Here is a 27,350-nt window from a genome sequence, read left to right on the forward strand (position 1 = left end):
CTAGACTAGTGGCTAGTGTCTAACTGATTACTGGGCTTCGCTGTACTCAACGGAGTATGACATAGCGAGGTGGAGATTCTAGAATGACAATAGAAAGGGTTTTTGAACTTGTGCTGTTGACAGCAATAAATATGAGCTAGTTATCGCAACTATTCAGTGCAAGGTAGTAGAAATACTTCCTACTCTACAAATACTACGCACCAGGAACGAACTACAAGTACAACCATTACATATTCTAGATCTTCAAAGGAAGTGTATGACAAGTATCTAGAGCCCCTTTGTTACTTCCTCGTCAAACACTCTCAGGGTTTCTTACGAAAAAACGTCGGGCAAAACAAGCCAACATATCAGCATGTACAGTATGTTCATACAAATACAGGTACAGTTTTCGAAACAAGCCATTTCAACCCATTACCCCTGTCTAATATATGTCTATCACGTGATTCTACTGACATTAGACGAGTTCCAGGCGTTATGACTACGATTCTAGGGCTCTCCAAGTTCGTTGGAGATGCTAGAGATTTGAAGAGGTCGGGTGTTCGAACTACAGTGTACGTACACATCTGTACATATCCTCATATTCATTCACTCATATTTACAAACCCATACATCCATATAATACACTATCCTTCCTCTATCTCCCTCACTCCTCTTGCTCTACAAATGAACGGTCAACAGATCATTTTGGGAAAAGGGCTTGTTGCAGTTGGGACACTTTCGCAACCGCGCATCCAGCCGGTCCTGTGCACACTGGTGACAAAAGACGTGTCCACAGACCTTGAGGGCAGTGTCTTTCCAGTTTTTCGAACACAGGGAACACATTGCAATAGACCGCAGCTCGTCAATTTCATCAGAAGAGCCTCCAAAAGAAGACAACTCGATCTGCTTGGTCAGTTTGGCATTATCCAGAGCCAGTTTTCGAGCTCTATGCTCTCCAACCGACAGCTTTGTGCCCTGCTGCTTCATTTCCTCCTTGAGCGTCGTCAGGTACTTTTGAGCGCCGTTCAACATGTGCGTTTTTTCGGCCACCTGGCTAGTCAGACGCTTGGCGGCTTCCTGTTGCTTTGCATGAAGAGAAACGTACTCCGATAACGTCTTCTCGAGCACGTCAATCTTGGCGCGCGTCTTGGCATCCACCTCCTGGAGCTGGTTGACTAGCTCACTAGACTTGACCATCTGCGCCTTGAGCTTGGCGTTCTCGGCACCCAGCGCGTCCTTGTGTCGCATGGCCGCAAAGTACTTTTCATCGGCCTTGGCCTTCTCTGCAAGCAACTTAGTTAACCTGCTTTCACGGTCTGCCACGTCCAAAGCCTTGTTTTCGGCCATCTTCTGCGCAGACACAAACGCAGCCTCCATTCCGGGGATCTCGGCCATTAGACTCTGATTAGTCAGCGTCAGGACCGTCACCTCCTTCTTGAGCTCTTCCAGCGACTTTCCCTCGACATTGCTGGACATGTTAACTCCTTCGTTTCCCTCTTTTCTCCACCGCTGAACCTCAGACTCCAAAGTGCCAATTCGCAGCTTGTACACCTCGCCTAATTCTTTCAGTGACTCAATCGTCTTAAGTTTGTCCGCTTCAGTGGCCTTTTTCTGGCTCAAGTCTGCCAGAATCTCGTCTCTGGCTGTTCTGATTCGCACAAGATCGGTTTCGGCCCGTGACAGCTGCGAACGGAGCTCAGACTCGCGTTTTTCAAACTCCCGCTTGATAGTCGACCGGTATTGTTGTCTGTTTTCGTCGAGGGCCATTTTTTCAGCTGAAATGGCGTCACGGGATTTTTCCAGCGCCAAAATCTGCCCTGTTTTATCGCTCAGCTGCTCCTTTGCAGCCTTAAATGCTCCAGAGTGATCCAGGAGGTCGGATTCGGACAGATCCGCCATTTTCGCATTGAACAGACTAGCCTCGTGCTCCAGAGCAGCAATTTTCGCGTCCAGTTCTTTCATTTGTTCCTCCTGGACTTGTATGGTTTCTCTCAGGGCCTTAGTATCTCCGGTATCTTTGGTATCTGGGGAATCTTCAGTTTCCTTCTTTTCCTCCATTTGTGCAGTCTTTTGGTCGCCATTCTCCTCCGCCTTCTCTTCGACATCTTCGCCCTCAATCAACTTCACGGTGGGCGACTTGTACCTATCCAGCTTCTTGGCTGCTGCTAGGTACTGGTTTTTCATGGTCTGGGCCTCATGTTCGAGATCTTGGATCTTCCGGACCAGCAGATGACGCTGCTCGGCCATATCCGTGTATCCCGCACTGAGACGCGACACTTCCGTCTTGTCCTGCTTGGAGATCTTGTCCCCAATGAGATCAAGAAGGGTGGAGAAGTGACTCGAGATAGAGGCACTTTTTTCCTCCAGCTCCAGGTCCGTAGCCAATCCGGTAGGTCCAGGTGCAACCTCCACTTCGTCTTCATCACCGGCGTCTCTCTCTGTGTCTTCCTCCTTCTTCACATCTTCAGTCTTGACCTTTGATTTCTCAAACTCATATTTGCCCACCACCAAGGCCAACCGATCGGCTACCTTGTCCCACCACGTGCCCAGGCGAACGACGCGCTCCTCCAGCTCCCGCTCCTTTTCGCCTTGCGTCTCCAGCTGCTTTTCCAGAGTCTCTTTTTCACGTCGATAGGTTTCCATGGCCCGGAAAATGGCCTCTTTCTGGAACTCGGCCACGTCTTCCAGCGACACCGGGCGAGCCGCAACACGGGCCCGCTTGCTGTCGCCGCCGGAAGAAGCGCCCAAACTTGCGCTTTCAGCGTTGCGTTTGTCCTCCATTGTTCAATAGACTGCAAAAGTTGATAGTGTGACGACAGGAAGTGATGAAGGTTTGAACCCGAGGGCGTAGGGTTAGGGGATATTTGGTGCTGGTTGGTGGTGATGAGCACAGTGTCTGTGGCAAAGAGGGATTATATATATATGGTGAATGTGGGGCAGATCATGTCTAGTGTCGTATTGTAGATAATTATACGGGTGTGCTCAGAATTAGGTCTTGCGTGGAGGTTGTAAAAAGCAGCTACAGGTGACTATGAGTACTAGTTATTGATGACTAATGAAAATGAAGTAGATTTGACTGAGTGAATCTGTAGAGAATCTGTTGAAGAGTCTGTTTATTGCACTTTTATTCGTTTCTCGTGACTCTCAAGTATCTAATGATAAAGAGGCAATCGTTGTATGCTTCAGGGCTCTCTGTCAAAGACATGGTTTCGGTGTGGATTCTATAGCTGGGGAACTGAGTTGTTCTCTAAGTGCAAGTACCTTCAACCACCTGCTACTTTTGGCAGTTTTGTTCTTATCATGAAACCAGTATGTCCATGTTCTAACACTCCACAGTGTGTTACGTAAGTATAGGAAGAGTACCAGTGTAATGCCGTGCTCTATACTCGAATGGCTTCTACTGCGGCTTCATCTGCCGTCTGAACTAGTATACAATCTTTCCAATTCATTCAACTACCCCATTATCTCAAGTTTCAGACTGATAACAGTTGGCAGTACAGTAGATGATTTGAAAGACATCTATAGACGACTTCTCATCAAGTACCCTCAATCAAGAAATGAAGATCAAGGTAACATCAAGAGCTTCTCCTTCCATACGACCCAGTTATCTCCCCATTTGGTTCGAACTCCAGATATACCACACCTACCACAAAAGTGCTCCATGAATCACCATGAGCCCATTAACCACCACTCACACAACCACCACAATTAACCACTCACACCTTGTTCAATCCTCTCAATCCAACTTGTCATATGCTTCACACCATTAGTCTAAGAGTATATATACACATCCTGGAAGGTACGGTACGGGAACATACCATACTGTACAAGCGAGTACAAGTAACACCCTCCTTATCTATCCCACGTCCCGTCAACATGACAAACACAAACAGCCTCATTTATATATACACAGCGATCGATTCTAGTTTGTGTTTTTCCCACCCAGTTTCCCACCCAGTTTCCCGCTTTACTCCAAGTACAGTAGCTCCGAGTCGGCCCTACATTCGAGTCCCACTCTCACCAAGTTGCTCTTTTGCCGCTCAAGTTACCCTGTCTTTACCCTAACCCTAAAGTGCTTCCCCTCGCATATCCCTTTGCTGACACAATTGCGACGGCGGCCCTAACCGAAATCAGCACCGACCTTTTTCTGTTTTTTTTGGAAAATAAGTCACGTGGAAATACCCCGGGGGCGAGGATCTTGCGTAGGTCACGTGATGCATATATCCCATCCCGTGTCACGTGACCTCTCGTTCGTTTTTCACGTGACCAGGGACACAAAAAAAAAGAATAAAAAACAAACATTCGTTGAGCCCACGCGACCGGGCTGGCCTGCCATTTGGGGGCTAGGGTTGCGCCCAGAAAAGTGGCCCATTCCATTTAGGCAGGGTTAGGGCTGCGTCTGTCTGTTTTGGGCTGGCTGGGTGGCTGGAAGGATAGTGTTGCATGGAAAGAAATGGAGAAGGATTTTTTGACATTGTTGGGGGCGGAAAAATCCCGGAAAAAATCGGAAAAAATTGGATGAAATTTGGATAATTCTTTTTAAAGTCTTTTTGTTCCAATGACACGTCCATATTCTCTATAACGCCTTTTTTCGTCGGTTTTAATGGCATACTCTATGTTCTGTCGATGCGTCAAAACCTATTCGGCATTTTCCTTTTGTGGTTTTTTTTTCCACCAAAAAAGTATAACGCGAAACTAATATATATCCCTGTCTTTCCTCGGCCATGTCGCCGTCTCAAGATTCGATCGGTCTCTCCCTTCGTCAGTCACCAACATGTACGCAATGAACCATGGCTCGATGCACAACTCGCGAAAGCGACGAAGTGAAGAGGATCACTATTCACAGAGTGCCGTGACCTCTCCTCCATTGAACCATGCCACCTCGAATGCCTCTTTACACTCTAATTTTGGCGACCAGATGATGGACGTGGATATGAGCGGTGGATACACGTCCATGGGCGATATGGAGCTCACTTCGCCTGCCCACTCGCCTGCCCACTCGCCTGCCCCCGAGTGTGCCAACAGAAACAAGCGGTTCCAGCAGCAACCTGTGGATGGGTATGCCCATGCTGTGACCATGCAGCATTTGCGAAATGCCGCTGAGCGGGGTACACGACAGGAGCCTTGTGCTGCCAACGGGTTTACTCCTTCTCCTGCGGGGCTTGTGGAGGGTCTCAACTGCCAGCAGTGTGACAAGGATCTTGCCCAGGACGACATCTATTATTACGACAACTACACGTGCATTTCGTGTTCGTCCATTGTGTGTCGACGGTGCTCCATCTCGAGTATTTACCGGACGGATTTGTATTGTTTGGGGTGCTATTCGCATGGTTGTTAGGTGCGGAGCGGGATTGAGCGGAGCGAGCGACGGTTTTTTGCAGCGATATTCAGCAATCTCGAGTGTGCGCTGTCTAGAACAATGCTGTTGATTATGTCGAGGTACATCGGTTCCATGTTTCGTCGGTTCCATGTTTCGTCGGTTCCAGCTTTGCTCGGTTCCAGGCTTTCCTCGGTCCCAATGTGCTACTGTGAAAGAGCTTGGATGGTTGAATGATTTGGTGATTGCTATCTGCTTTGGAAGATGGGGGCGAGTCTACGGGGTTGTTGCCAATACTTTTGTCAAAACCCACCAAGAGTCTCGTCAGTCTGAGACATGTTTCCCCTTTGAGGAGGTTGTCTGAGACCTGAGCGGAAAAGGAAAGATGTGTACAACATGTAGTATATTAATTTATTTATTATTAACGAGATATTGAGGTGGACTGGTTGGTATAACGAGAAAGGGAGCACGGTCTTATACAGTAGTCTGCTGAATTGCAAGTACAAGTACCGGTACTGTCTCTGGAAGAATGAGTCGGCTATCGTACGAGCATCTACTTTACCCATTCACTTCTCTACGGTTGGATGTTCATTCAAGTTTTCCTTGTCCATATCCGTTTACAACCAGAACCAGACACTGTGCACGCGACATGATATGAGAGTTGAAGCAGCTTGTGTCATTAGAAATTGAAGTGGGCAGTAAAGCGAACAATACTTACTTGCAAGTGCGAGTACGATAGATAGTTCCTCATGGTCATTCTTGATGATTCTCTGGAGTCCAACATGAGCATTTAGGGTAACTACTTACAATGAAGATGAGAAAACATTCTTCTTACAAGTACGATACTGTCAGCGCTGCTTCCGACCAACATAATCGACCCCTGGAAATCTTGAGCGTCTCCCATAGCTCAATTATCTCATGAACGGAGCCCAAATATGAAGGCCAACGAATCCTTCTCTCTCCGACTCACCCATTTCGGACTCTGAACTCCTCGCCCTTGTTTGGATCTCCTCATTCCAATGCCCAAAAATCACCTAACGCACATTCCTGAAGAACCGCCCCAAAATCCCCCCTCAAACCTCCATGTGACGGCATTGGAACGCTCCGGCTCCTCTTGATACACACAAACGCCCCTCGTCCTAATCCAGCAACGCTTCCTCTGAGTTTGGCACAAGCAACCACGCACCCTCCACCTCTCCCCCATTCTGAAACATTCCCTGCGTAGATTATGTCATGGTTGCACCAATTAAGCAGTCCCAGTGAAGTCAGAAGACGCCAGACGAGAGTGAGTGGTAACGGCAGGAGATGGACTATACGTATTGGGGGAGGCACAGATGCTTGTAGAAACTCCTATGTGTGTGTTTGTTTCTCGTTCTTACCAAAAATCTCAGAGAAACTCCGTTTTGGTCATATCTCGTCCAATAGTTGAGTTATCTAAACTTCAAGCTTACCATTCGAATCCTTAGATTCCTGCAAACTTTTTGGTACCATACACCAAGACTCTCGGATGAACCATCATCCAATAGAAGTTATGTCAAGCCCTCTCTCTGCTGCGACCCACCAACACCTCTGTCGTCCGCTTAAAGTTGGCTTTTCTGAGCAAGGTCTAAATACTGTACAAGTAGACTGAGTGGATAAAAGATTTTCCGCAGATTATTGCCGTTGAATGACACACAAATACGTTTATTGAGCTTCCCTATTGAGTGATTCTCGATTGGAACGACGCCATGGGTTTTTGTTGGGTTTTTGAGCGTTTTGGCGATTCTTTATAGATTTTTATTTTTTTTTTATTTTTTTTTATTTCTTTTTTATTTATTATTTTTTTTATTTTATTTTTTATTTTTTTCTCCATCTTTTCGATTTTGCCGAATTTTAAATAAAAATTAAAAAATTGAAATTGGAATTTAAAAAAATAAATCCTGGAATCCTAGATACATGCCTTCTAATTCCCTCCATATCCTCCAGGTAGTACATGTCCAACCCCCTTCGCACCTCCCCTTCCTCCCCAAACGCCGTACATTAAAATGACACTAATTCAGCCTCGCCAAATACAACTCATGTATGCATAAGTTATCGACGACTCCTTCCCGTTTCACCGCCATCTGAAACAAAACCGCTCCAGTTATGCACAATTGGAGTGCTAGCACTTGCACGGTATATATAGTACCGGTGCGACACTCGTACGACTTCTCCGTCCAACACACAAACAGTCAATCTCCATAAAGGATCTATCATACATTCCAATCAATGTTGGTTATTTTAAGTGCCCCAGTATAAGTAGCCATAAGTTGGCTATATTAACTGTCAGTGCTGGTACTTGTACAGTTGACATCATCGCAATGTTCTGGACCCACTTTGAGACAACTGTATAGAGGAGGCTGTGACATAGTACACTGGTACGATACTCGTACCAGTGCAGTAACTACAAGTACCGTTATTTGTACTTGTACTCACCATTCCACTGCCAAATTCTACTGATATTTATCAATATCATCTATTGTCACCCTTCCAGACTCGTCTAATATCACCACCACTAATCCCACCTATGACGTCGTTCTGCACCCCACACTGCTGCATTGCCGAGAGGCTGAGCAGAGCAACGTGGTATGGCAGTGCAGAACAAGAGCCACGTGAGCCAACAATGCCCAAACAACAACGACTGTCTCGTCACATGACCGGCCGTTTCGTCCAACAGCTCCAGGTGTGTGCACTGCTATGGACACTCCCCATACAGATGCAATCCTCCGTGATCGTCGTTCCGAGCCGATAAAGGTGGCTGGATTAGATTTGGTTTGTTAGTCAGGAAAAGAGGGGATAAGAGGACAGAATGTAGGAGGGCAAGAGCTCCGGCGGACGTAAACGTATTTTGGTTTGTCGTCACTCGGCCATTGCTTGTTCACGGTTGTGCAAGTGCTTTTATAATCAATGGGGGGCTTCGACTGTGGCTGGTTCGGCTGCTTGCTGTATACAAGTATCATCCGGTAAATACAGTGTGTGCGCATGAGCGTACAGTGTGGTGGGGGCGGTTGGGGATGTGTATATCTGGGCCCAGCAACAGCCCAACTTCAGGGTAGGAGAGATTTGCGGGCTCCTGTTGTGCTCGTCTTGTCGTCCATCCCCTATTGCCCTCATCCTTAGGTCTCCTAGTGCGGGATTTAAGGTGTGTTGTTCCGCAGCGCAGAGGGTTATTTTACTCTAGCTCACATGCTGGTGCGTGCGTATTTTTGAATTGTCTTCAGCGGAGATAGCAGGTGGACGAGTGACGAAATCGACCCTGGCCTTATAACGACTTTGGCAGACCCAGACGACTTTGGCAGACCAAGCAACACACAACTACTCATACACACACAACCCCGACATGTCGAGAAACTACGAAAAGCTCGTCAAGGTGAGTGACACAGATAGAGGTGGACTAGAGACCCCGACAGTGGCAAACGGACTGTGACGGCTGTGACGACGCACGGGGAAGCATTGTTGGACGGTTGGATGGCATTGGCCTTTTGGACGGCACCCACCGTTTGGATGACACCCACCGTTTGGTTTCCTCACAGTTGTCCGCTTGTGTCCTTGCACTATCACCACCACGGCGAATGGCTATATCTCGTCGAGAATGCTGTAGTTGTGATTGTGGTTGAAGGATGCATTCGACTCTACCGTGGGACATGCCTTCTGACGTCCACGAACAATACTAACTCAGGGAGCGACTAAACTAAAGGTGAGTGAATGAAAGAGATACAACGAGGAGATGGAAGAACTGACTGGCGTCTGAATGAACCACTGCGGTGGTCTCGGCGTACTGAGCGCAACAAACCAGACTGTGTTTTCACTTCAACGCCGACTGTCTTAGTGAGCATGGGTGGCTGGCTGAATAGACAGAAAGAATTCACCAATCTGTCAAGGAGCTCATACTTCTCTACAGCGACGTTGAATTCTCCTGTGGACTATTCGGGCCAGTCGAGTTTGCATTGTTTCCAATACTCTCAGTTGAGACAATTAGCTGTGACTTAATCAAAGAACTGCGTCAGTTCTGGGCTGTGCAAGTCTCATCAGGAGGAATGAAATGAAGTCCAGCAAGTTTCCCGAGACGAATGTGGCATGACTGAAACACTGATATATGGCGTGTCCAAACCACATGCATTGATATCATATGACATGGAGACAGCTCAATGAAGTTGAATGTGGTTACCTGTGCATGCTACCTGTTGCTGTGCATATTAGCTTGTTCATGCTGAGTTCTTCGTATCAGCTTCCCTATGTCACTTTGTTCAGCTGCGCCGCAGCTTATCGTGCCTCCAGCTTGCTTTGGGGTATTGCTCTGCCTCCGTCTTGAGGATGATATTGTCCCGTAGCTCCCAGGTCCACAGCTGATGCTGTTCGCTGCTCCTTACTACCGTTACTAACCCAGTTGGCTCCCCCTAAAGCCAAATACGTGGAGCCGCTTCTAGCCGGTCTCCGACATACGGATGACTTGCGATCCATTATGAGCTGCATTTCGCGGCGACTAGACGACTCCGCATACTCGGTGGTGTTCAAGTCGCATATTCTGCTGCACATTATGATCCGAGAAGGTCCCCCCAACTCGGTACTCAAGTACCTCAAACGACACCCCAACATGCTCGATTGCCAAGGTATTCGACGACAACGAGGCGGAGGGCTTGATGGTGGCTCTGAGGCATCCGTTGAGGGTCTTCTTCGCTACAACAACTATCTCCAAGTGCGAGCGTTGCGATTTGACGAACAAAAGGGCGACTACGTAAGACCCAAGTATCTCCACCGAGATGACGATCTCAAATTTCTGTCTGTTGAGAAGGGCCTGCTCAAGGAGTGCCAGTCAATTCTCGACCAGCTTCTGGCCCTGCTCAAGTGCCGATACTACGAAGAGGAACTGAACGAAGACACTCTTCTGACGGCGTTCCGTCTGCTGGTGGAAGATGTACTCGTGCTCTACGAAACGCTCAACCAGGGCGTCATCAACGTGCTGGAGCACTACTTTGAAATGTCGCGATACGATGCCGAAAAGGCGCTCAAAATCTACCAAAAGTTTGTCAAAATCACGTCGCAGGTGGTGTCATACCTCAAGACCGCCAAGCAGATGGAGTACGCTACCAAGATCCATGTACCCAACATCAAGCACGCGCCTACCTCGCTGGCAGACTCGTTGGAGGACTATCTGAACGACCCCGACTTTGATCTCATTCGACGACAGTATCTGGCTGAGAAGGAGGCCCGGGAGACCGAGAAGCGAGGAAATGGCTACAGAAAGTCGTCTGATGCCACTGTTCGTGGCAGCGGAGTAGACCGAACTGCTTCCCAGCGACGTTCTGTGTCCCAGCCCTCTCCCTCAGAGGCCGCCGCTGCTCAGCAGATTCAACAGCAGGCTCTACAGCAGCAGCAACAGCAGTATCAGCAGCAGCAGTTCCAGCAGCCCACTCAGATGCAGCAGCCCTTGGTGGACCTGTTTGGACCTTCCGGAATCCAGATGCAGGAGACCAGTATACAGATGGACACCCAGGCAGCGATTTTGCAGCAGCAGCAGCAGCAGGCCCAACAACAGGCCGCTCTCCAGCAACAACAAGCCCAGCAGCAGGCTATGGCTCAACAGCAGGCTCAGCAGCAGGCTCAGCAACAGGCTATGGCTCAGCAGCAGGCTCAACAGCAGGCTCTGGCCCAGCAACAAGCCCAGCAGCAGGCTCAGCAGCAGGCTCAGCAGCAGGCTCAACAACAGCAACAGCAGCAGTTTGGCCACAACCCCTGGGGTCCTCCACAGCAGCCTCAGCAGCAGATGTTCCAGCAACAGCCTCAGCAGCAACAGCAGAACACAATCATCCCCGTTCAGCAGCAGCAGCCCTTGTTGCAACAGCAGACTACTGGTTCCAACCCCTTCAGAAAGTCCATGCTCCAGCAGCCCATGCAGCAACAGCCCATGCAGCAACAGCCCATGCATCAACAGCCCATGCAGCAACAACCGATGCAGCAGCAGAACATGCAGCAGCAGCACACTGGAGGCCACAACCCGTTCGGATCGCTGTCTAGAGCGCCCTCCACCTCGTCCACTCTCTACTCTATTTCTGAACCCACTACGACGCCGACGTCTCCTGCTATGACTGCCCCTAACGCCTCTGTGGCTGCTTCTCCGGCCTCTGTGGCTTCGTCCTCGGCCTCCATGCCTGCCGGTCATCTCATTCAGCAGACCACAGGCACCAACCCGTTTGCATCTGGCGGCATGGCCGTGTCTCAGGCTCCCATGATGCAGCAGAACAACGGTTTTGGCCAGCAGCAGCAGCAGCCTCTGGTTCAGCAGCTGACGCAACAGACTACCGGATATAACCCCTTCCGAAAGTCCATGGCCCAGCAGCAGTTTCAGACGCCCATGTACAACCCTTCGTTTGGTGGCCTGGAGCAGCTGCAGACCAACCCCGTGTTCCCTCAGACCCAGCATGCCCAGCAGCAACAGCAGCAGCAGCAACAGTTTGGTTTCTAGACAGATGAGGCTAGAGGAGGATTTTAATGATGGTTTATGAAGTAACAAGCCAGCAACCTGGTGTAATGAAGTATGAACAGAGGATGAGTGGACCGCGCTGTATGAGCAAAGCGACAGCAAAGCGAATGCAGTGACGATGTAGTCTTTGTAATAGTATTAACCAATATGCTATACGTGTATAATATCGGTACGAGTGCTGGTAATTGTAGTGCTAGCAATTACTGTAGCGACAATATGCTGGTTGACTGGTTGACGCGTTTGGTCTCGTCATTGCCCCTCACCAAGCAAGTATTACTATCATTTTCCACATAGTAATACTTGTCTAGCAGTCCTCCATACGGCAACTTATATCTCCTGTCGTGCCATGATGGTTTTTTTGTTTTTTTTTCTTTTTTTTTCTTTTTTTTCTCTTCGAGTAGCATTTTTCTGTTCAATCCCGGCACCGTTGAGTGCATTATTTAGGCTCCAGTTCTCAAGGTGTAATTAAGGTTGTCGGCTATAAACTTCTTATCAGTCACATGACGCATTAACCCTATCTCGAATTTATCCGGCTCCGAAAAACTACTCTGGGACCATACGATCTATTAACCCCGCGGACATCAGATGATGGCATGCATGCAAAGGTCATGTGTCTGGGCTGGTTGTGGGGTGGTACTGACCCCAGATTAGACCATTTTCTTTGTTCGGAATTGTGGATTCGACCCTGCGACCAAATGCCTCAATTGAGAGAGCAGTTGAGTGGTAGCAAGCGGGATTACTCTAGAAAGTGTTACACTCTCGAGATTGGATGGTATTCAAAGACGACTGTGGACGGTTTCAAATGTTATCGAATAACTACATGTAGGTTGCTAACTATCTGCTCGTCTAAGACCCGATATCAATGTCCATCGTCGTAATCGGAAGCTACTGCCTGGGGATGTGGCTTATTAGATATGTAAGCCTAGGTCTTCACCTTCAGTGACCGATAGTTACCTGTTGGATTATCTACATCTCCTCTCTAGAATTCATCTTGATGAGATCTTCATATGCCTGAGGTTATCGGGTGAAACCAGATGCACAATGGTTACAGCATCTTCATCTACCGCATGTCAGATTGTGTCTACTGTAGTTCCGCCAGTATTTGTACAGATACCGGCACGATACTTGCAAGTACTCCAATAAATATGCCCGAGTTAGGTTTCCTCGACCCTTGATTGAACAGTCTCGCCATGCTTCTCTATTTCTACTCGTACTACTACTCATGCTCTACTTCTCTGCGTCTTTATCATTCTAATTTCATTAATGCTAATGCTAATAAATAAGTCGCGAACGTATCCACGATTCCTCCTCTCTCATATACAGATTCCAATGCAATGCAGGGCCAGGCGTTTACTTCACCAGTCGCTTGGCAAGCTCGGTGGCACACTGGAAAGCAACAGTCATGCCGCCATCGGAAAGAGTGTCGCCGTTCTCCTCCATTCGTCGCACCAGGTAGTCCTTGGTCTCGTTAACGGGACCCCAAGGCACGTACTTGAGCACCTTGTAGCCTCGGTGAGCGAGCTCCTCACCCAGATCCTCAGCCATGCCCATGAGCTGGGCGAAGATGACCTTGTCCTGGGACTCGAGCTGCTCGGGAGTGAGGTCAGCAGACAGTCTGTGGGCAGCCAGAGCCATGGAGCACTCGTTGTGGGAAGCGACAATCAGCTTACCAACAGCAGAGTGGTGGGTGCCGGACTGGATATCGGGGATGATGCCGTCGAGGCACAGAGCCACGCCTCGGTTGTAAGAAATGTCAGAGTCCTCCTTGGTTCGGTGAATAGTGGTCCATCGGTCGGGCTCGGAGTGGATGTAGGCTCCTCGCACCAGCTTCATGCCGATCTGGTATCCGTTGGCAGCGGCGTGAGAAATGTCGTCCTGCAGCTGAATAATGGAGTCCTGGAGGTACATCTGGATGGTGCCAATCACGGGGACGGCTCCGTTGACGTTGAACTCCTGCATCATGGCTCGCTGGGCAGCGTAGACACCGGGCTGGAGAACCTTCTTCTCGGCGTCAAAAACAATTCCAACCTTGCCCTCACCGTTCTCGGCAGCGTGTCGGCAGATCTTTCGGCACACGGCGAGGTACTGCTTCCACTGCTCGGCGTACTCGGGCTTGTCGTGGTTTCGGAGAATGGCGGTGGCGTTCTTCATCAGACCGGTGGGCTTGAGAGCCACAAAGCCGGTGATGGACTTGCCGGTCTTCTTCTCGGACTCGTGAGCGTACTTGACCAGGACATTGTCAATGGACTCGATGATGGAATCAACGGCAGAGTCCATCAGAGCGTTGGCAGAGTCTCCTCCCTCGGCGTCCTCAACGGAGTAGGACAGCATCATGTTGCCAAAGCCTCGATCCAGCAGCTTCTTGCCGGTCTCGACGACCTCAGCGTGGTTGGCGCCGCCGCAGTACAGCGAGTAGACAATGGCCTTGATGAGCGCGTTGGGGGTGTAGGGCATGAGCTTGGTGCACAGCTTGATGAGAGTGGGGTGGGAAGTTGCTGCCGAAGTGAGCATGAGAGCAACCACGTCCGAGGTCTTCATGGAAGAGAGGTACATGGGAGGGTGGTTCTCGGGGAGCAGACGGGCCTCGTGGGAGTCGGAAGATCGGTCCTCGGCGGATGCAATATCGCCTCCAAAGGGGGAGGGCGAGAGGGTGGACAGGTTGTGATGGCCGGGACCGGTCACGGGAGAGCCTCCAGGCAGGTTTCCGAGCTGCTGCATGGTCTGGGGCACATCGGCCTTGGACAGGGGAGCAGGAGGGTTGTTGGTCGCCAGGGGCTGGTTGGACTTGAGCGAGGTGGAAATAAGCCGGGTGGAGGCCTTTAGGGTTGGCAATCGGCGCAAGTATGCAGGTCGGAACATGTCAGTAGAGTTTGTGTAACAAGAGATAACGACGCTGTCGAAATGATAAGAGCAAGACTTGTGTGTGTGTGTGTGTGTGTCTGTGCTCCTTGTGTGGTATCTTCGAGCTGCGAGTGTAGCTGGAGATGGGTGGCTTAGTAGCTGGAGTTGTAGTAGTGGTAGGGGCGGGAGGTGGTATGAGATGTGGTAGTGAGACAGGCCAGAGGCACTATTATCTCTCTTGTATCTGTGTTGTGTTGTGTAGGTGTTGTTGGGTGTGAGTTGAGATTTGATTTCCGGAGGAGGGCGCTCCTATATATAATCTGTCTGGTTCCACACGGCTTTGGCTATCTTCTTGCACGTCGGAATCCGCAGGTCAGTAGGCCGCTGTTGTATTCCCATTTTTGGGTAAAGTCAAAGGCTGCTCCTGCTATCTTGAGTTATCTCAGCGAGGAAACTCACGGCGGAAACCTAACGCATGGGTCATGAGGGACCACTTTGTGATAAAAGTTTGATAGCGACGGAGTTTGGGCTGACGGCGGAAAAAGAAGAAAGCGAAGAGAGACGCGAAGCTGTCTTCGTGGGGGGCGAGCAAGCAAGAAGGCGAGTAGCAAGAGAGCCCAGAGAAGAGCACAGTGGAGATCGAGAGACCGCGGACATGGCAAGGACAAGGACAAGAACAGCAGGCGAGTCAAACCGGTTAGCATTATACCCGCTGCGGAACCCAACCATCCCCACATCCACATGGCATGGTGCCGCGTGCTATTTCCCTCCCACTCCCTGTATTATCCGCTGTGGGTGGGTCGTATATACGGCTTTTGACGGATGTCAGATCCGGTGCGGATTTCCAACTAGTCTCCCAAGTAGCACGCGTTCCACTTGGCGGTTTACTTACCGGCCGCGCCGTTGGGAGAAAAACAAAAGTTTTATGCTTGGCCGCACGGCACCTGACCTCTGTATCTCTGTATGTACTGTACCCCCCAAAGGCATGAAATGGCGATGTTATGTTGGGGCTGGGTGCCGCAGCTATTGTAGTGGACTTGACGCGGTTGGTAGCGGTCTTAACGCGGTAAAGCGGCTGTGTAGTGCGCTCTACAGGCCGCTCCACTGTCAAGGGCTTTCACGTGGTTCAGGCCAGCTCCAACAACAACTTTACATAGACCGTCAGGCGTTTCAGAAATACAACTCTTCTCTTTTTGCAAACAGCCTTATTTGACCTACCTTTGACTACAAGGTCTAATCTCTCTTGCGCTTTTGTCTGGCTCAAGTTTTTCAATCCGCTGGTTGACGCAGCTGCACACGACCAGGCACCACCTTCCAATCATGTGTCTTTTGTATATGCACTTTTTTTCTTTTGCGCCCGTCTCAGCTTGTGTTTTTTTCCGGGGTAACACCCTGACGGAGGTTCGCTCATTCCTTCCACAGATAGTCACCTGGTAGCCGCACACCTCGCCAAACCTAGAAGGTTACAAGCCGTCTTTCCGGCGTTATCGGGAGCGCAGAGCAAGACAAAGACGAGACGACAAGCGACGAGAAGGGAGAAAAGCACGAAAATCGTAAGAGAAAACGACAGCCATGAGTGTCGTGCTCATACGGTGAAAATCAGGAACATGTCGAGCATCTTGCATGACGTGCAGGACGTAAAATAACGATTCCTAACCTACCACCTACTTGTAGCTAGTCTATGGAGTGTAACATGGCAAGATGTAGCGTAGTGTCGACGGACATATACATGTTGGCTACAGGTAGCTAACGGATAACAGGCCATCGATTGAGGGCGTCGGGAGCCACGGCCTTGCTACCGCAGCCCCGAGGTCGACCCAATATCTCCCTTGCTCTCTTCCAATAGAGACTTTGCAAATCCGGCTCTTTGAGGGACTTGTGCAGCGAACAGGGCAAGGCTGGCTCAGGTACGTCCGGCGGAAGATGGAGTGGTTGAGTAGGTTGCTGTTCGTACATACGCAAACTTGATTGGATCTTCAGTTACCGCTCCTAGACCACAACTCCAACACTCAATGTCTATGGCTCGTCTTGTCGTATAGAACATCTGTGGAATGTCTCGACTTGCAAACCAGATACACTTTGATGTGACACCCGGAGTGTCTCGGAATAACTCTGACCTGGGCACCAGCCAAAGAGCGCTGTGCAAAGCGGGCACCAAAGACAGCCTATTGAAAAAGAGCCCTTGAGCTTGAGTCAGAGTATGGCGCAATGTCGAGAGTGGAAGAGAGCAGTGCGAAAAAGCAAGGCTCAAGAGCCATCGGATGTCCCCACAATTGTCTCCACAGATCGTGCCCACAGCCGGGTGCGACGCGTTGACACGCACCCCGGAGTCGCGTGCAGCGTATTAAAAGCCTTTCTGCACGAGTTGCTGCACCGGACGTTAAATCACAGTCGGTTTGTATACATCGTCTTCTCCTACTGAGGTGGTTCGCAAACCTTGTTTGGTATCGCCGTTGACTTCCAAACTCTGTTTGAAACCTTAACTGCTTGGGAGAAACCAGAGTTTGTCGCTAATGCATGCCGTCTGAGGACGACATGTTGGGAGGGTTGAAAAGGGAAGGTGACAGCACCACATTAGATGGGACCAAAAAAATCGAAATCAGGGCTGCACCCTCAAACTCAATTGCACCACCTTGCATTGCGGAGTAAGACGGGCGCCTGTTTCTTCTTAAGACACCTGTCCGCAACTAAACTGAACCTTTCTTACCCACTTACAACTAACACACCACGATGCTCCGATCCGTTTCGAAATTCAGAGCTCCCCTCGCCCGATCTTGTCGATCCTTCACCACCATTGGAGTGCCTGGTACCCCAGGAAACGGTACCTTCTCCATCCCTGAAATCAAGAACGAGCCCGTCCGAGACTTTGAGCCGGGATCCAAGGACCGCCAGGGCGTCCTCAACTCCCTGAAGACAATCAAGGAGTCTGTGCACGAGATCCCCGTCGTCATTGCCGGCCGAAAGTACTGGTCCGAGAAGACCGGATCCCAGTACAACCCCTACGACAAGAAGGAGATCGCCAAGGTGTCCCAGGCCACCCCCGAGGACGTGACCTTCGCCATCGAGACCGCCATGGGCGCCAAGAAGGAATGGGCCAACGCCTCCTTCGCCGACCGAGCCGCCGTCTTCCTCAAGGCCGCTGAGCTCATCGCTGGCAAGTATCGATACGACATGCTTGCTGCCACCATGATTGGCCAGGGCAAGAACGTGTACCAGGCCGAGATCGACACCACCTGCGAGCTGGCCGACTTCCTGCGATTCAACGTTAAGTACGCCCAGGAGCTCTACCAGGTCCAACCCGCCGAGAACTCGCCCGGCGTGTGGAACCGAGCTGAGTACCGAGCCCTCGACGGTTTCGTCTACGCCGTCACCCCCTTCAACTTCACCGCTATCGCTGCCAACCTGGTTGGTGCCCCCGCCCTCATGGGTAACACTGTCGTGTGGAAGCCCTCTGCCGCCGCCGTGCTCTCCAACTACTACCTCTACCAGATTCTGATTGAGGCCGGTCTGCCCGAGGGAGTCGTCTCCTTTGTGCCTGGTAACGCCCAGGAGGTGACCAAGACCGTTCTTGGCTCCGAGGACTTTGCTTCTCTGCACTTCACCGGCTCTACTGGTGTCTTCCAGACTCTTAACCAGGAGATTGCTGCCCACCTGCCCGAGTACAACTCCTACCCCCGAATTGTTGGTGAGACTGGAGGAAAGAACTACCATCTCATTCACCCTACTGCCGACCTGTCCCACGCTGTCAAGTCCACCGTCCGAGGTGCCTTTGAGTACCAGGGCCAGAAGTGCTCTGCCTGCTCCCGAGCCTACGTCCCCGAGAACATGTGGGAGGACTTCAAGAAGGAGATCCAGGCCGAAGTCAAGAACGTGACCGTCGGTGATGCCACCACCCCCGAGGGCTTTGCATCTTTTGCCGGTCCCGTCATTCATCAGCAGTCCTTTGACAAGCTCAAGGGTGTCATCGATGCTGCCAAGAAGGACGACTCTCTCGAGCTGGTCGCCGGAGGCAAGTACGACGACTCCAAGGGCTTCTACGTCGAGCCCACCATCTACGTGACCCGGGATCCCGATCACCCCAACCTCAAGACCGAGTTCTTCGGCCCCATTCTCACCGTCTGCCTGTACGACGAGGTCAAGTTCCTCGAGACCTGCGAGGTTGTCGACAAGACCACCAAGTACGGACTCACCGGCGCCATCTTCGCCTCCGACCGATACGTCATCTCCCAGGCTTCCGAGCGACTGCGATACTCCGCTGGAAACTTCTACATCAACGACAAGTGCACTGGTGCCGTTGTTGGCCAGCAGTGGTTCGGAGGAGGCCGACAGTCCGGAACCAACGACAAGGCTGGTTCCGGCAACATTCTGTCTCGATTTGTTTCTATCCGAAACATCAAGGAGAACTTCCGAGAGACCGACAACATCCTCTACCCTTCCAACTACAACTAAGAGGTTGAAGAAGAACAAGGAGATGGGTTATTTAAGTCTGATTAATCAGCGTTATTTAAACGTGCAGAGCACAATGTGATTTAAAATGATATTATCTGGATAGTTGTAGCTACAGGTACGAGTACAACCCGATACATGCAGTACTACGAGTGCTCATCCCCGAGGAAGGATATGGAACTATAAGTGGATCAAGGCGTTTTAGGGTTAGGGTGTTTGTAAATGGCGGCGTGTGCTTGGCTTCTGCAGGTTAGGGAAGGGTTTGGGTTGATTTCCCGACGCAGAATAGGTTACGGTTAGGGGTTGATTACAGGCGGCATTTCTTAAAATCGTCATATTGCAGTCATCTCGTTTTCCTGGATTTTACGAGTAGGCTGTTTAGGGTTTCGATTGTGGGCTGTGTTGATGGGTGGTTAGTGTTGGAACCTTAAAGTACACTCTGATTTGACGATAACGATAGAGTTTAGTTGCTCATCGATCAAACATGAGATACCGCAAACAAGGGACAGCAGAATGGTAGAGAAGCATTTGGTGGTGAAAAAGGGAAAATGGAGAGAGAAGAGATGAAACGAAGAAAGTTCAAGTGGAATTCTGCGGCGAGATGATGTTGTTGAGAACCGGAAAGATGAATCAGAACGAAGATCCATGAGGCTCTATATGGTAGCTGTTTGGGATGTCTAAGATGGTGTGTGGAAGCGGACTGAAAAGCGGCGAATAATGGAGATTGAAGGTCATAAATACAATCACGAGACGTATCCCGCTGCTCCCCGTCATATAAAATAATCCACCCCCCTCAAAACACCTACTTGTACAATCCTCCTACTCTCTGTTGATACATGTTATCTCTGCAACCCTATTGGTGGATAACCCATGAGACATCTCTCCAACACGTAATATGCAGGCTGTAGGAGCGATGAGTGCAAGTGCAGATGGACAATGAACAATGGCTCTGATTCGCAAGGGTCCCTTCTCGATGGCCCCATTGCGTTGGGTTTAACCCTATCGCGGCTTGTCATAGGTCCGGTCCTTATCTGTCTCGGAATGCATGCGGACGATGAGATGGACAAAGGAAGAAGGGAAGACAAGAAAGATGAAACTAAAGGAGAAAGACGGACCCGTAACAGCCACCTGAGTCACCAACTACGGCCGTTCCACGCTACACCACTACAAACGACAACAACACATGTCTATAATCTATTATACATCAGCTGGTGTCTTGGGATATATCAGCTGTCCAGCAGTGCTGGAAGGCTACACTGTAACACGAGTGCTTGTTCTTGTAGTAAGGTCACCACGTTGTTTTAGCTCTCAGTAATCACCAGATATCTCGCTGTGGGTTTCCTTTGGGGTGTGGTTTTTGTGTTTTCGTGGATGTAGAGTTGGAAGAGGAACTCTGATAGACCCATTATGAGGTCAAACCCAGTAAGTGCCGTCGTCCCAACCCTGTGATTGTCAATTGAGATCAATCTCTTCGGCAGACAGGTCTGCATTGATCCGGAACGGCTTGTTTCTCCAGAAAACCTGCTGACCAAGCATGGCCATGGTCCAGATGGGCAGGGCTAAGGACTCTCTGAGTAGCCAGACGGAGATCCAGTGGAGCGCGAAACGCGACTCGAAGGGCCCATTTACGTTCTTGCCCTTGCCCAGCAGACTAGGGGTGTTGAGCTGATGCTTGTTGGTGTAGAACCGCTTGGCAAAGTAGGGAATGGTCTGGTTCGGCTTGGGGCGGTCCAGGTTGCTGAAACTGAGCAGGTTGTGGAAATGGAAGTAGTCAGACAGACACCACAGAGCCATATGGATGAAGAAGAAGGGCCAGGAGAAATAGCCGCCCTTGAAGATGAGCGAGTAGCCCACTGAGCCGATGATTCCACAAAGAATGGACTCAGTGGTGGGTTCCAGCAGAGTGGCGGCCAGAACCATGAACTTTCTGACTCGCAGCCAACGAACTCGTCGCTGGACATAGCCTGCCAGAGTCACTTTGGCCAGGGGTTGCACGACCGAGTCACTGGTCATGGCCGTTCGTCCACCCTCTCCCCACAGAGCCTCAGCGATCATATTGTCTTCAGCAATATACTTTGCAAACTGCTGCAGACCCGTGTTCTCTTCTGTATCGTGGGTAGGCGAGTTTGACCGCGAATGAGGCGTCGTGGAGTGCACTGCCGACGACGAGATGGTCTGAGACTCGGCAGTAGGAGGCGAGATTGCCAGCGATTCGGGATTGCCACCCACAGCCGGCTGCACGACCTTGGCAGCGCTCATGGCTGCCCATTGCGTGAAGGGGTTGAATGTGCTGGGATTGAAGCTCTTGGCAGCCTTGTTGAGCGAGCTTCGACGGTACATGTTGGACTTGCCCATGACGCAGGGAGCCAGAGCGGCCCAATTGATGGCCGTGTAGAACTTGGAGTGGGCTGTGAGCATGAACATTTCGTCGAGCTCGGCTCCCACGCCATCGTCAATGGCCACACAGACAGGCAGGTGGTGGACGAGTTCCACGGTGCGGTTTTCGATGAATTTGTCAACGGATCGGGCCATGGCAGATCGGGTGACCCACACGTTGGCGTCTAGAACCCAGACAATGTCGTACTTGGCCCGCTGGTACGCCTTGACCAGATTGTTGACCTTGGGGTTGGGTCCATAGTGGGCTGATCCGACCAGAAGACGGGCATCCACATTGGGGTAGCGCGCAATGAGCTGTTCTACAATGGGGATGGCTGGATCATCGGCCATCTCCACGGCGAAGATGATCTCAAATAGAGGGTAATCCTGCTCAAACGCAGCCATCAGACACGTTTCCATTTCGGGATCAATGCCCTTGAGCGGACGCAAAATGGACACGCCCGGAGGATTGGTCATTGAGGGGGACCGTGGAGCATCGGCCACCGTGTTGCGTTTGTACACCAACGTGATTCCAACCGTGCTGAGAAAAATGATGAGACAGTACCACACCAGACAGATCCATCCTGTGATAGTGCCAGCTGTCGACGTTGCTGAAGAGAGCGCTGGTGTGTGAGTTGGTAATGCGTATGTGTCACTTGTTGTTGGGGAGGCCGACGCTATAGCGGTCGCCGTGGCTGTAGCTATTGCCGTAGCTGTCGAGACGACTATCGATTTGATGTCCATGTGTCTTGGGGAAGGCGCTGGATCACGTGAGAAGCGAACGAGAGGCGATCAAGAAGCAAAGGGGAGAAAGAAGACTTGATTCAAAGTGTGTTCATGCCAGCTCCACTCCAGGCAGTCGTGTTTGCGTCCTGTTTTTGCGTCCTGAAAAAAAAAAAAAATAACTTCCTAAACACGTTGAGTTACAGTTCACATGCAAAGTGGGTGGCTAATGAATTCCGGGAAAGTGAGAAAGAGTGGAGTCGTAGAAGAAACTGTTGAAAGGGATTAGAAAAATGGAAGGTCACGTGACGTATACACAGGCGGCAGCGATATTATTTCAGCTCTTTCCAGTTCAAAATTCGTTTGGTTACCGTTCCAGTGGGCTCTGCCATATCACCCTTCCAACCGTTCCGTACTGGTAGTATTACTATCACGAGGCACTATGTACGGACGTACAGGAACATGCTCTCTGTGGAGCTACAGTACAAGTAGCTACTGTACGACCAATGAGGCAGGCAAGTACGCATTTTTTTTTAAGACCACTATTTAAGCTGGTACAACTTCTCCGATGTGACGGCAAAAGTGGTGTATATATATAGGTGTTTGCAGCCGTCTCTCTCACCTTTACACACAGCTTACTACACCACAATGTAGTCGATATCCCACCGCCTTGGTACCACCTTTCCCGGACATAGCACTGCCCAGACGTATCACGTTGGTACCGTTCTCAGGCACGTTAATCGCGCAGGGTGAAGGGGCGATATTATGACAGGGAGGCTTGGTACGATGGGGGTGGGAGGCGGGGGAAGTAAGCGAGACAGGCATCGAGAGCTGTACGGGGTGTGTGGATTATGTAATCAATAATGGTGGTGGAACTGCGACTGAGGAGTACATATTGTGGTTGAGAAAGAGAATCGTAGCATGGTGAGAAGTAGTCATGCAAGGAGATGTCGGACGTGTGTTTGGTGATGGTCACGTGATAAGTAAGACCAGGGTCTACAGTTACTGGTACTGTACTACTTGTAGTACTGTACGTGTATGTACTGTTCACAGTTGTTCTTTCCTTTCAACTCACGCAGTCTTGAACACGCAGGATGCAGCTAAGTGTCAGAAAAGAGATTTTTAGTAGAGATTTTGAAAGTATATATGAATATATATATACGATATTGTAATCTACAATATATATATATATATATATTATGCTAACTAATTAAAAGAGTATCAAAAGATTCAAGAGATCAAGGGAGGTAGAATGATGCCATGATTATACAACTTCGGTGAATTGCGGGTGATTTATAATAATGAGGGTTGAGTCGAGATCGATATATTGTAGTCATGATGTTTCTATTGAAGATCATAAGTATTATTGATGTGATATAGTTAATTAACAACTTACAACCCACTTCTAGGGACACGGCGTTCCGATAGTAGCACACACCAGAAGGGTGTGTGCTTGCTCATTCACCAGAAAAGAGATTCTAGATCAGTGGATAAAACTATCTACAGGATGGACATCTCGTCTACGACCCAGCTGATTCCTCTCATTACTATGTGGTGACATCTCATCATTATGTGAGGAATTAGCCAGGTATTACCCCACCGGGTATTACCTTCAACAGTACGGGAGATTATATTCTATATTTCAGGGATCTACAGTAAGTACGGAAAGATTATATGTTTTCAAAAACGAGGTCAATATTTCACTTTTGTCCTTCTAGTCAATTTTAGTTGGGATTTTACTCAGGGTTTTAGTTGACATTCAGTAGAAGCAGAGCGAGAATCGCACTGTACAATACATTGAAGATCGATAAAAAAGCAGAGATATACAAGTAGAAAGAGATATACAATGCAGAAAAAAAAAACAACAAGTGGAAACATTCCCCAACGCCATATACCCCTAAAAACACTCTCTAACAACCCCATGATATCCCTACTCGTACTTGACGGGAGTTATCAGCCTCCCTCATGCACCTACGGTTCAGTTCCAGAAATATTGTCAGAAAAAGACTCGCAAATCCATCACCTCACGTCTGTCCCTCACTTCGGTGGTTATCTGACTCCACGTTTCAAGCAGCCAACCGTATTCCGTCAATCTATAGCTTTCTAACGGGGTGTTCCTATAGAAACGGCCAACTCCTATTGCTACAAGATGGGCATATCAGTAGCCACTCATAGGTCATTAGAGGGTTCACCGTACAGTACGAGTAGTTCGCTCCATTGAAGCACGACACCGGCACTGGTACTAGTACCGGTAGGTAAAGCTGTTATAGCCACACCTCTTCGTCTCAGCACCACAAGGGACGCATACTTCTGTCGCTCATGACTCGTACTCGTACTGTCTACAGTAATACACTCAGCCACTCATAAGTGGGGTCTATGGCAGTCTTCAATATCTGTTGATGACCTTGGATTTTTGCCGTTCAAGTCTCCAGCTACAGACATGTTCCTTACCACTCAGATTATGGACTTTTCTTCCCCCAAAACCCCCCCGAACCCCCCCACAAAACCAGCACCTCCACTCTTCTCTGGCGCTCGCCCAAGCCGCTTTTAGACTTTCGGGCAAGTTGGAAATTCCGGCAGGGCCGTAGGACGCTATCTTGCGTGCGTCCTAGCGGCACGTCACAAGAGACGCCGATGATAACGAGACGTGATCGCGAGGTGGATGACAGGATGATGGATTGACGGGCGACACGTACCCAAGTTACACAACCGACGACACAGACAAAAGACAATAGTTGCGCAAACACAAGCACCCAGACGACCACAAACAACAGAGACAAGACTGCTACCAAAGGTCACGCACGGTTGGATCACCATGAAACGAAAAATGGAGGAAGATATACCTACGCCGACCGAGCCACCGTCAGCCAAACAGCCGCGACAATCAATGGCGCGCTCGGTGTCGGCGTGTGTTCGGTGCAGAAAACGAAAGTCGAAATGTGACCAAAAGTTCCCGTCGTGTTCACGGTGTCTGGCGGCGGGAGTGGTGTGTATGGGGCTGGACGCGGCCACCAAACGCGAGATTCCTCGAAGCTACGTGTCGCATTTGGAGTCGCGTATAGCGGCGCTGGAGGGCAAGTTGGACGACGCCGGAATCGATTACTCCGATCTAGATACCCCTGCTGCTTCTGTCCCCATCCCCAAGCCGATCCAAACAACAGGAACAGCTACCACGCCAACCACGTCTTCGACAGCTACCCACGAAGACGGCAAAAACACAGCGCCTGTGGCAGATCTCATGGAAAATGTTGAAAAGGCGTCACGTGCCAGCCACTCTAGCACAGGACAGGATCTGTCGTTTGCAAAACTGCTGTTGACGGCCGTCAAGCTCAGAGCAAAGACAAAAAGCGACAGAACCACGCCGACAACGACCCAGACCCAATACGAGGCATGTAAGACGTTGCCGAGCAAAAGGGACGCCGAAAAACGCCTCTCGCAGTACTTTTGCCAGGCCAATTCTCAGATTCCCATTTTCCACCGCGAACTGTTCATCAAAAACTACTTTGTGCCAATTTATGGCCCCTTCAGTCCAGGAATCAGTTTGGCTTCAGACTATACGACTGTTGAAGTCGATGCTGGTGAAGCTCAGCCAGTAGAACAGCCAATAATCACGTCAGATACACCCCAGATTCCACTCTACTTTCTGTTCATCGTGTTTGGATGCGCAACGAGCGTGCACCAACAACTGTACCCCGCGGGAGTGAGTGAATCGTACCACCAAGCAGCCATGGAACATATAGACTCTGCGTTTGCCAGTGCTAATCGTCTGGAAGCGCTACAAGCCATGCTGGTGCTCTGTCTCTTCTCCATCATGCGTCCCACCGTTCCAGGAGTCTGGTACACTCTTAGTATGGCCCTGAGACTGTGCATAGATCTGGGCTTGCACATTGAGACTTCCAACAACCGAGTGACCGACGGGTTCGACCTCGATATGCGAAGACGGCTCTTTTGGTGCACGTATATGCTTGATCGGCAAATCTGTGTCTACCTAGGCCGCCCCTTTGGCATTCCCGAAGACTCGATCCGAGTGCCCTTCTTCTCCGAGCTCGACGATTCGCTCATTGTGCCTCGAAACAACGTCGATTACTCGCTTATGACGTCGCCAGGCGGTATCAAGTCGTATAAGTACATTTCTCTGGCTTTTGCAAGGGTCAGACAGATCCAGGCCGAGATCCAACGCATGATGTTTGAGTTCACCGAGATTCCACGACGGTTTGCGACGTTTGCAGACTGGTTTCAGGACGTGTGTACCCGGCTGGACGAGTGGATGGACTCGTGTCCAAACACAAACTTGCAGACCAACTGCGGTTTCACCACCACGTTTTTTGCACTCAATTACCACCAATCGCGTCTCCTGTTGTATGGAGTGGGCCCCAAGAACCCTTCTCCTTCAGCTTACTCTCTGGAATGTGTGCTAGAGGCTAGCAAGGGCATCATGACCAAGTACCACAGTCTACACCAGATCATGTCTATCAACTACACGTGGGTGGCTGTTCACAACCTGTTTATTGCCGGTACATGCTTTCTTTATGCCGTGTATAACTCGTTGGTGTCTGGCCAGCAGCTAATTAGCAGAGAAGACTACGAAACGGTGTCTAAACAGTGTGTGGTGGTTCTGGATTCGCTGATTGGCCGATGTAATGCTGCTCAGGTGTGCCATGACACCTTTGAGCTCCTCTCTGCAGCAGTATTCAAAATGTGCTTCAAGGGAGGCAGTGTGCTTCGCAAAGTGAGCAAAGATGGACTAGTGGAAGTGATCCAAAACCACGACAAGCGGTTCAGCCACCTGGGAGCGCTGGTGGAACAGGTTCCCGACAACTGGAACGACGATAGAAGGAAAAAACACCAAAAGCCTGTGGAGGTGCCTGTGCCTGACCTTGACGACTTTTTCAAGGAGGCTCAAAACCCGCCCAATATGGAGATGACGGCGTCTCTGGAGGAGCCTCTGCCGTATGCATACTCGGGAGAAGTCTCGCCACAGCAGGAGGACTTATACTCGCTCATGAGTGAGGTTCCTCTGGGAAGTATCTGGGATCAGTATTTTAAGGAGGGCGCAGGAGGAGGTCCTAGGTAGTGTATAGAATATTTATAACGAGCATGAGCTAAGCAAATGTCCACGAGCGATTGTGAATGAAGACTGGGTGGGTTTTTGTATCTATTATAAATATA

The 27,350-nt window shown here is 50.0% G+C and overlaps 8 protein-coding genes across 8 annotated transcripts, besides 1 other annotated feature; 4 read left to right on the plus strand and 4 right to left on the minus strand.

The window, feature by feature from the left end:
- Positions 1-657: 657 nt before the first annotated feature.
- On the minus strand, positions 658-2,760 carry YALI1_B12847g (uncharacterized protein; the record flags this gene model as incomplete). Its single annotated transcript, XM_500684.3, has 1 exon — positions 658-2,760. The coding sequence occupies one exon, from the start codon at positions 2,758-2,760 to the stop codon at positions 658-660; it is 2,103 nt and encodes a 700-aa protein (XP_500684.1).
- A 2,113-nt stretch (positions 2,761-4,873) lies between these two features.
- YALI1_B12874g (uncharacterized protein) lies at positions 4,874-5,449 on the minus strand (the record flags this gene model as incomplete). The annotated part of the gene is made up of 1 exon (XM_068282059.1): positions 4,874-5,449. One exon carries the CDS (start codon positions 5,447-5,449, stop codon positions 4,874-4,876), a length of 576 nt encoding a protein of 191 aa, XP_068138160.1.
- A 4,327-nt stretch (positions 5,450-9,776) lies between these two features.
- On the plus strand, positions 9,777-11,777 carry YALI1_B12917g (uncharacterized protein; the record flags this gene model as incomplete). Its single annotated transcript, XM_500686.3, has 1 exon — positions 9,777-11,777. The coding sequence occupies one exon, from the start codon at positions 9,777-9,779 to the stop codon at positions 11,775-11,777; it is 2,001 nt and encodes a 666-aa protein (XP_500686.3).
- A 1,368-nt stretch (positions 11,778-13,145) lies between these two features.
- On the minus strand, positions 13,146-14,654 carry YALI1_B12966g (uncharacterized protein; the record flags this gene model as incomplete). Its single annotated transcript, XM_500687.3, has 1 exon — positions 13,146-14,654. One exon carries the CDS (start codon positions 14,652-14,654, stop codon positions 13,146-13,148), a length of 1,509 nt encoding a protein of 502 aa, XP_500687.1.
- A 457-nt stretch (positions 14,655-15,111) lies between these two features.
- Positions 15,112-15,849, plus strand: YALI1_B12970g (uncharacterized protein; the record flags this gene model as incomplete). The annotated part of the gene is made up of 1 exon (XM_068282060.1): positions 15,112-15,849. The coding sequence occupies one exon, from the start codon at positions 15,112-15,114 to the stop codon at positions 15,847-15,849; it is 738 nt and encodes a 245-aa protein (XP_068138161.1).
- A 1,517-nt stretch (positions 15,850-17,366) lies between these two features.
- On the plus strand, positions 17,367-19,085 carry YALI1_B12993g (uncharacterized protein; the record flags this gene model as incomplete). The annotated part of the gene is made up of 1 exon (XM_500688.1): positions 17,367-19,085. The coding sequence occupies one exon, from the start codon at positions 17,367-17,369 to the stop codon at positions 19,083-19,085; it is 1,719 nt and encodes a 572-aa protein (XP_500688.1).
- A 1,449-nt stretch (positions 19,086-20,534) lies between these two features.
- YALI1_B13041g (uncharacterized protein) lies at positions 20,535-22,202 on the minus strand (the record flags this gene model as incomplete). Its single annotated transcript, XM_500689.3, has 1 exon — positions 20,535-22,202. One exon carries the CDS (start codon positions 22,200-22,202, stop codon positions 20,535-20,537), a length of 1,668 nt encoding a protein of 555 aa, XP_500689.3.
- Positions 22,203-23,526: 1,324 nt separating this feature from the next.
- Positions 23,527-23,799: a sequence feature (Compare to YALI0B09691t, LTRyl1; YALI1_B13057t).
- A 1,197-nt stretch (positions 23,800-24,996) lies between these two features.
- On the plus strand, positions 24,997-27,255 carry YALI1_B13069g (uncharacterized protein; the record flags this gene model as incomplete). The annotated part of the gene is made up of 1 exon (XM_500690.3): positions 24,997-27,255. One exon carries the CDS (start codon positions 24,997-24,999, stop codon positions 27,253-27,255), a length of 2,259 nt encoding a protein of 752 aa, XP_500690.3.
- Between the last annotated feature and the right edge of the window lie 95 nt (positions 27,256-27,350).

The sequence above is a fragment of the Yarrowia lipolytica genome, chromosome 1B (assembly GCF_001761485.1).
Source record: "Yarrowia lipolytica chromosome 1B, complete sequence".
NCBI lineage: Eukaryota > Fungi > Ascomycota > Dipodascomycetes > Dipodascales > Yarrowia > Yarrowia lipolytica.